The 9,900-nt window shown below is 34.0% G+C and overlaps 1 protein-coding gene across 3 annotated transcripts; it reads right to left on the reverse strand.

Moving 5' to 3' along the window:
* Window positions 1-714: 714 nt before the first annotated feature.
* On the reverse strand, window positions 715-9,883 carry LOC106060912 (GDH/6PGL endoplasmic bifunctional protein-like). 3 transcript variants are annotated; one of them, XM_013218942.2, is made up of 4 exons: window positions 9,831-9,883; window positions 5,572-6,306; window positions 5,336-5,424; window positions 715-3,938 (listed from the first exon to the last, which is right to left on the reverse strand). In XM_013218942.2, exons 2-4 carry the CDS (start codon window positions 6,294-6,296, stop codon window positions 2,278-2,280), a joined length of 2,475 nt encoding a protein of 824 aa, XP_013074396.2. In that variant the 5' UTR covers window positions 6,297-6,306; window positions 9,831-9,883; the 3' UTR covers window positions 715-2,277. The 3 variants fall into 3 exon arrangements, with proteins under 3 accessions (XP_013074396.2, XP_055900364.1, XP_055900363.1); XM_056044389.1 differs by lacking the exon at window positions 9,831-9,883 and adding an exon at window positions 9,722-9,824; XM_056044388.1 differs by lacking the exon at window positions 9,831-9,883 and adding an exon at window positions 9,688-9,824.
* Between the last annotated feature and the right edge of the window lie 17 nt (window positions 9,884-9,900).

Genomic DNA, 9,900 nt, shown 5'->3' on the forward strand with positions numbered 1-9,900 from the left:
GATACAAAGTACTCAAAAGACATTAGGACTTTTGGATCTGTAACAACTCTAAGACCAGTTACAACTCAGGCTGCTATTGTATTGTTTATAGTTTTCAGATTACATACATGTATAAATAGAATACAGTATGTAATCCTACGCAAGCATACATCCAGTCTTCGATGCCATATCAAGCTTTATATATTTTGTAGAGAATTAGGCTTACACCTATAATATGACACATGGGTGTAGCCGGGAGAGGAAGGGTTCAAACCATCACTTGACTCGGACCTCATTGCCTGAAAGGGAAATTTTACTTACTGCCCCAGTGCAGCTAACTTAAGCAAACTACACCAAATTTCATGAGCCTAGCCTAAAGGGGTTTTGTGGTTACCCTCCCCCCTCCAATACAAAAACTAAAGCATTTTACCATTTTCTACCAGTGGCTGGACTCCAGTGAATAGCAGCTTTGGTTTTTGAAATTTGTTTTAGCGGAAGAGTAGCAGGCTAAATGCACTCACTTTCCCCCATTTTAAACTTTTTAAAATCCTCTTTTCTAGAATCTTAAAGATTTCTATTTTAAATATTTCTCTGATCTATCACCTTCCAGAAACTGAATAATGCACATTTTTTCCTGACCTCTTTCTCTGATTGGTTAATTATAATTAATATGTGTTTACTCAATAATTTTTTTTTTTACTTAACCTAGAAAAGAAGTAGAATGAGGTTACAGTATCGATTTGTGTCAATGTGTATTGAACAAATATTTAATTATGTTATTAAATGCTAAAACAATATATTCTAAAACATGTCAATAAATAATAATTTTCCGAATTCTCTTAAACATTCAACAAAAACATATGCAGAAAAAACTGGACTTACATTGTGATGAATAAAAAAAGTTTAAAAAAAAAAAAAAAAACACATGCAAAAATCTCAAATAAACATAGTCTTATTTAGACTATCAATTATATGAAGAAAAATGTTTTGGACCATAAATAATGTCCATATTTGAAACATTTCTTTAAGAACATTATAAAGAACAATATCTTGAACCAATGCAACATTTGTAATACCAACAGATTTAACAAGTGTTTTAAGATGATTAGAGAAGTTAATCCAACACCCATTTTATTTTTACAGAAAGATTAAATTTCTTAAATATTTAAAAGCAGACAAAATGAAATACAAAAAGAATTAAGAAAACAGCATGAGAATTCACAATGACAAACATTTCTTCACAAGTCAAAACAAAACAACAAAAAATTGATTTGCAACATAAAAATCAATAATCAATCAAAAATTATATCAACTGAAATACCAATGCATAATTAGTATGTAGATTCATCATTCATGCTTATCAGACAAACTTGTTATAAGCATTTAACATAAAGTGATGATTACAGATTGACATAAATTGAGCTGGATTTGATTCAGATATTTTATTATTTAGTATACTCTTACTCACTAATCATAATTGAATAACTGATAAAAATAACATTGGTTTTCTAAAAATAACAAATGCACTAAGTAGGTTTTGTTAATTGCCCATCAGCCAGCACAATTTAGGCCAAGTTGTCAGGATAGGATGTACAGAGTTTAAACTTGTCAAAGCTATATTAAGGTGTCACAATACTGTCTTTATAGTTCAGAGGACATCAAAGTCATTAAAGAATAAGTTGCATTTTTTTTTAGTAAAATAGTTTATGGCACATCAAAACCATTTAACAAAAAATATTTAATAATAAATTTTAGTTGCATTTTAAAACAAAAATGCAAATTGCAACATGACCATTAATATATATATATATATATATATATATATATATATATATATATATATATATATATATATATATATATATATATATATATATATATATATATATATATATAAGCTAACTTAAATGTGAACCCCCACCCCCCAAAAAAAAAAATAAACTAAGCAATAAAAAAAATAATTAAAAAGTCTGCTTTGCAATTAACTAACTAATAATACTACTTATTATGTGTGCATTAATTTAAACAAATCAACACAATTACTTATACTTTAAACACCCAATGATAGAAAAAGAAAAAAGTCACATTTTGTAGTGATAATTTTGGAATGTGAAAATCTCATTACTATAAAAAGAACAATAAATTTAATTTCTATTCTAAAATAAAACAATCTTTCTAAAACATTTTCTTTCAGTAAATATTAAAATATGATTAGAATTGCACCCACATATACTGTAAATAAATAGAAAAATATTCAAAAACACATTTCATTTATTCTTTAAAAATATATTACACATATTAAAGTACATGGATACCTCCAGTATATGCATTGTAATCCATATACCAAGTAACTGTTCCATTTATTGGATTGACTCCCAATACAGGATACTTATCCACTGATTTGGAGGTTTCCAATTGGTTAACAATATCTCTTTTATGTTTACCAGTCACAAATATGGCAACATTCTTAGCTTTGTTTATTAAAGGCAATGTAATTGTCATGCGGCGATTGGTCTCCGCCGGGCCATCGTCCGTGGTGACGACAAATGTGTTAGTGTCTACATGAATGTCGGAGCTAAAAGGAAACAGTGAAGCAGTGTGGCCATCTGCACCTAGGCCTAAAATGACGTAGTCTAACTGTGAGTTGGGGACAATATGCCGAAGAGAGTCAGCGTACGCATGAGCCCCTCCCAGTTCATCATCACACAACATGCCACCAGTGTACACAGGCATGGCATGGATGTTGGAATAAGGTATGTCCACAAACCGTAACAGCTCCCTGTCCAGCATCTGGAAATTTGAGCGCTCATCCTGATGATGCACACAACGCTCGTCTACCTGCCACACATGGATTGAATGCCAGTGCAAGTTGGCAAAAGACTGTGCAAGCACCTGAAACAGTTTTGTTAAGGATGTCCCACCAGAGAAAGCAATATGAAAGGAACCTTTATTCTGTATTTCAACACCAGCAGCCAAGTCGATATCTCTGGCCAATAAAAATGCTAAATGGTCACTGTGGCTCGTCTTCAGCTTGCGCCCGAGAAAGGTTGCAGGGGTCTGAACATACTCATGCATTACCTCACTGTGGGTCACTACTTTCTCATCTTCTATGACTACATTGCCTTCATCATCATCATGTACATATTCCAGCTGGCTCTCTTTAATAACAAAGTTTAAATGCCCCCTGGGATCTGATTTATCATAGATTCTAACTTTCTTCTCAGCATTCACCAGATAATCCCATATCTGCCAGGAGAGAAGTAATATCTTTGTATTGACAAAATTCTCCTGCTTGCCAACCAACATATTTGAAATAATTGATTCATACGCAGGTATATCTTTGACAACGGAACAAACATAAAAGTGACTGGCTTTTTCGCCATACACAGAAACTGATGTAAACAAACTTGGATCAATGGATTCTAAAAAATTGTCAGGACAAACTGGATTTCTGAAAGACTTGGAAACTAGAATAGATGGTCTCTTGACACTTCCATGACCTATATGAAATACCACTTGCTTAAAGTAGCTACTTTGTTCATTCCCTGTCTGGTCATCACATTGAGAAACACAAACGTAATTGTTTTTGAAAATGATTCGAACAAAACTTTCCCTGATATCCAGGGATTTGCCAGACACTAACAGAAATGGTACACTGCGCCATCTGGGGGAGTTTATCTTCACAACAGTGGCAGCAAAAGTGGGAACATCAACTGAAACAGATAGATTGGACTCCAGTTTTTTCACAAGGTCAGCATAATCTGAAAATTGTCCAAACAATGAGTTGTGCCTGCGTACGGTCTCAACCTGACGAAGAAGTCGTTCTTTATTCTCTTGGACTTTAGCTGTATCTCTAAGGTCTGAAGGTAAGTCCATAGCAACAAGTGTTAACAGCTGTGTCAAATGATTCTGGTGAATATCTCGCAAGACACCCAAAGAATTGTATAAATGAACTCGATCTGAAATAAAATAACACAAATATGTTAACATTATTACTAGCTACAACATAACAATGTAGCAAATTTACAGTAAAGAAAAACAATGACAAGGTCTAGTGTTGTGGGGAGCAGCTTTAAGACCAAAGCTCTTCATTTTGGGCATTCACATTTCAGTTTTTTTCTGGACATCTCACAAATGGGAATACTGGAATTCAACATATTAACAAGAAAAACATAAACATGTTTTTAAAAAACAAAGCTTATATTAAGTGTAATTGTGTCAGTTAGTTTGGATCAGTCTTGTATATGTATGATTGACTTATTTAATAAATCTGTGCGATTAGAAATATTTTTACCTATTGTTTTTGTTTAGCTTTCTCAATGAGCTATGATCCTATCACTTGACTGGACCAGTTGTGAAAGGGGGTATCTTGATGAATGTTTACATGATCTTTTTTTAAATGCATAAAAAAATTTCACTCAGGGCTCGAGTCCTCAAATGGATTAATTCAACCTATACCACCACATCTGGCAAATAGTATTTCTTTCCTTTGTTCAAACCAATACCAAATAAAATAATTAATTACCAATAGTTAATTAAATAAATGAATATTTTTTTTATTGATTTCTGTGTTGTCAGGAAATAATTGTTCAAAATTTCAGCTTAATCCAACATTGGGTGTGGGAGAAATAATGTGTACAAACTTTTTACCATACAGAGAGAGTGAGTTGATATAAGGCTTTATAACAAACAAGGGCCTCAAAAGAAATTACCTTCATTTATTTATCCTTATTTCAGTACCAAATATCAGTTTTAAATAACTAGATAAATTGAATGTTAAAAAACACTCATTCTTCGATTTCATAATTCTAGTTTAAAAATTAAAATGCAAATTTGAATGGAAATTATATTGTTGTAACCCTGTTCCTCCCTGACTAACCATTTTTTTCCAAGTGCAAAGTAGGGTGATTTTTGTTTATGCTGTTGGGCGTAAATGACCTTGACTAGTGTGTAAATGTGTTAAGAAACTTGAGTTATGAGTTTTGGATTTCTTGACTGAGAATTGTTTTATATTGTGTTAGTGAATCGGAATAAGTAAATTTGATTTAGAGATTGTAACATTATTTCTTTATATTGGGGATATTGATTGATCATAGTCGGATTGTGTTTCTGCAATCGAAGAGATACCAGCGATCTGAGAATCGGTGAGTTATTTTCCTTGGTTCAACCCCACGTCTTAACAATATGTTGAAGAAATTAAAAGAAATATTAACTATAGTGTTATTTCTAAATTTATCAAATTGTATGTTAATCCCACCATTGAACAAATCTGAGAGCATAAAAAGTAGTAACATAATTAAACAAAGGCTTCTTTTTTAAAAAAAAAAAAAAAACAGCATATTGGTAAAAGGCCAACCTTCAATTCCAATAGTTTCTTTAAGAAATATTTCAACTTTTTCAACATGATCTTTGTCTAAAATCTTTTCTATCTCGGAATTTTGAGCTCTGAAAAAGATTTTACATGAAAATTAAATGAAAGTAATCACTTGTGACCAATACAATTTTTAGAATGACTAAAACCATTTTTTCTTAAGAGTTCTTACTTTGCAGTAAATTTAAAATTACTATTTTACAGAATATTAAATAAATTACCTAAACGGCAAAATAGCTTTCACTACTGGTTTGCCCAAAAAATGATCCACTCTATAAATTTCATCTTCTCTGAAGTACTTTAAAATCTGTTTAGACATCGTCTCTGCACTGGCTTTGTCTATCCCAAAGGGTTTCTCTAGAGCTACTTTGATTTTCACTTTATTTTCCCGAAGACCATGGCAATGCTTATTCAAGTTTTGCAGGACAGATTCATATGCCGAAGGAGCTATCGCCATATATATCAAAACCTCTTTCTTTGCTTGAGAAGCAGAAAGTGAAAATTTGCTGATGATCTGAGAGCACAGGGAAACAAAATCTTCTTCATTTTGCAACGGAGTATAGACCACTTTGTTGATTAGCTCTGATTTCCACTTCTGACACAGTGAGAGGGAAAAGCCATCTTCACTTTCCTGATCACAGGTGACATTGTAGGAGAGAATTTTCTTCACAGTTGCGTTTCCCAAATCTTGGCTTTGTCTGGCAGCAGTGAAAAAATCGAAGGTTAGGTTGACTATAAGTGGCCCACCTATAGATTCACTAGACTGTGCTCTGTCCATGTAAGAGCGATACACATTGAACACACCTTGCCATAAATACTTGGCTGCTAAATCTCCTGTTCCACCTATCAGAACAAATACTGTGTGATCATTCTCAGCTTCTGAAGGCTGGCTGTGAACCACTGATAAGCTCAGAAGGCAGCAAACAGCTAAAGTTAAAAAAGCCATACCAGTAATTCTGAAATACACAAAAATACTATTTAAAAGTATTAATAGACTAGATTCTTAACCCTTACTAAAAACTTTAACACAAGAACAGAATAGAAGGTGATAGTTATTGAATCTTCAACCCAACTATATCTAGGGGGGAAATAGTATTTTTCCAGAATACATTGCTCAACACAACCAACTCAAGAAGCTGACAACTCAGGCTCTAAATAACATTTTGTAATTCATAAAATTAAAAGCCACTACTGTAGAAATTGGCAACACAAAACACTGACTGTTCAAATACTTCACTTTAGATAAACTCTACTGGACTTGACTCCGCCTCATCCTGTATTCTACTGTACTGGACCAACTTTATGCTTAACTCACTGTACCAGACCAACTTCACACTGGGCATTGTATCATAGTGAATTGTCTTTATATCACTCTTTATTTAGGGTTAACAAAGGTCTTCTTCTCGAAAGTGATAGAAATGCCAACAAGGTTTCACCAGTTATTTCTAGATGATTATATCGGAATATCACAAGTGATTTGTATGTGCAGTATTCAGATCACAGTACTTTCCTTTAAGAGTAGCCCATTGCCAATAATTATGGTTAAAAAAATATTTGAAGTAAATTAGCCTGTCATCAATGTTGTCTGCTTAAGATTGTAAACATGTGGATACCAGTATGCAGTCCTTTTTTTGTGACAGTACACACCAGTACAGCGTACAGGCACATTTTTCAAAGTAAGGAAAATATTATTACTTTTCTTGAATTTTAATGTAGTTTATTATTAGTAGTTAAAAGTTCTACTAGGCAATCCATCACTGAGTACTGGCACCTATTTAAAAAAAAAAAAGCACTGCCCCTATGGTTCCCTAACCCTATCCTACCAGTGTCAGTCGCCACCACAATTATAAAAATTAATGTACATATATTTTAGATCTATTCATATGTAATACATGACTCACCTACTGTACACTACAATTACAATAGTGATTAGAATCTAGACCTAATTACTGATAGTCTATTTTGAATAGGTTAGTTGTCCATGGTACTATGTGACAGGTCTAAATCTAAAATAAATCTAAATCTAGAAGCCTATAAATAACCAAATTATGACTAGTTGTATATATTAGAATATTACTACACTAACTAGAATGACTACTTTTTTTTCACTAGATCTAGATTCTAGAATTAGAATAGATCTACTCTAGATTCTAGAATTAGAAAAGATCTACTCTAGATCTATAGGTTCTATATTCTATATAGTCCATATTATAATATATATAATCTATTTAGTCTATATTATAAAATTATATAGATCTCTATGTTATGTCTCTCCTACTATCCTATAAGAGTCGCAGGAAGCACCATCTTCACTAGCATGGCCATTGTAACACAGGGTTTCTACCACCTCGTACAAAGCTTTCAGCTCGGGGCTCGTCACTTATTTCACTGAAGTGTACATCTGTTCTACTCTGGTACAGGTCTCTTTCTGTAAGTCATCTTTCCACACATTCTGAAAGTCAGCCAACATCTGTTGTTGAAAGACGATCAACAGCTCCACTACATCGGGTTCTAACTCGAAAAGGTAGATGTCCGGATCTTCACCTTCAAGGTTTCCTGTTTCCAATTGCCTTCAGCCCTTGATCACGGAGTTCTTGCCTCAGTTCTTTCAATTCTAGTTCGTTCAGCAGTTCCAGACGAGCCATAGTAGATTAGATCCCACTTCTGACACCAGTTGTAACGTCTCTCCTACTATCCAGGCTCTCTTCAAACTGCACCACACAACACAATGAACTTAAAGAACCTCACAACTCAGGGCTCCAAAGTATGAGTCAGTATAATTTCAAATACATCGCGATTGGCAACAACATTAACACTGTCTTTACAAAAACCTAGTCTCTGCTTCGCACTGACTTCACACACCGTGCTGGTTCTCGCCTTGTACTGGTCACATTGCGAGGTAACGTGAAGTCTTGATTCTGACACACTCGCTCTTATATAGGGTCTCTACTGGCCTTCTAGAACGCATGGAATGTCACTTGACCACTCGCTTGATTACATTCGCTGTGATTTATGTGCGTGATATTTACAGCACAGGTCTTTGCTGAACTGGCGTGTACTGTCATGGTCGACTGCTCGTCTAGCGCTGGCCTGGGGCAATTTGCGTAGTCTCAGAATGTGGGAAGCGTGGTCGAGAGGCCAAGTGCGCTTGAACTTGGCTTGGCTACCTAGAAGGGGGCTCGAGGTTCGACACCCGACTCTGGCAGAGTTGTGTTTACTGAGCGTTTAAAGGCAGCACGGAAAACCAACTCCTAGATACCCTCTCTCCCTCACTGGTCCACAAATGAGATTGGACCAAAAGCGCTCTCAGAATGCTATAAGCATGAAAGTATATATATAAAAACTATAATAATAATAAAAACACACAGCACTACCCCCATCTGTGTCACCACCAGGCTTATAACATTTATATATATATAAATTTAATAAATATACACTTAATTTTAATATACACATTTCATTATACTATAAATTATAGTATCATTTCAATGATTTGATTATTATTATTATGTAATACACTGTACAATTACATTAGAATCTAGATCAACCTGTGGGTCTCGATCCCCTTGGGGTCGATTGACGATTTGGCAGGGGTCGCCAAAGACCATCAAAAAATTTTACTGTTATTGTCTATTCTACTATTGCTGTGTGTGTGTGCGGAGGGGGGGGGGTGCGCGGCAGAGTGGGGGATTGTAAAAAGGGTCGCCAAGCTAAAAAAGTTGAGAACCGCTGATCTAGATCTACTATTTAATATTTATCTACTACACTACTACTAGTCAAAGCCGACTAAGTCTAGTTTTTAATTAATAATATATTAATTAAAATTCCCCAATTAAAAACATGAAATACCATCTAAACATTAATAGTTATTCCAAGAATAATTTGTACAAAAAAATCTAAATCTATATTACATAGATCTACGATTTAACGTACTAAAAGAAGAGAGAGAGAGAGAGAGAGGGCAGTGACCGGGTGCGCTCTGCGCGCGAGCAGGTGAGGTCACGTCAGTATGTCATCATACGTGCAGATAGACAGCTGCCAAATAATTGACCTGAAAAACTAGGGTCCTGCGATGTAAAGTTTTACCAAAAATAATACACTCTCAGTCACTCTGACTCAATGTCTCAATTATTAACTCAATAATCCAATACTGTGGTACTGTCTGTACAGTGTACTGTATTGTATATTAATAAATATTATTGTAATGTTAAATGTATCTGAATAGTGTATACTATCCGGGACTATCCAGTTAATCCAGTCAATCTCATCTGAATCTCAACTCAAGTCTCTCTCAATTAATACATTTAGTAACATTATTTATTATTTTATAATTATACCTCAATCAGTTAACCCAGATAAAATTATAAATACCAATTTTGAATTTACTATCTATATTAAAAATACTCTAAGATATCAAGATCTTTATTAAATTATTAATGATCCGTATCTTATCGATGGTAGATCTAGATACTTATCGTACTTTTGATGTCAACGAACTATGGAAGCTGCCATTTTGTCTCTTAAAAAGTAGACTTAAGTTTTCCATGGCT

Source organism: Biomphalaria glabrata, chromosome 10, assembly GCF_947242115.1.
Source record: "Biomphalaria glabrata chromosome 10, xgBioGlab47.1, whole genome shotgun sequence".
NCBI classification, from domain to species: domain Eukaryota; kingdom Metazoa; phylum Mollusca; class Gastropoda; family Planorbidae; genus Biomphalaria; species Biomphalaria glabrata.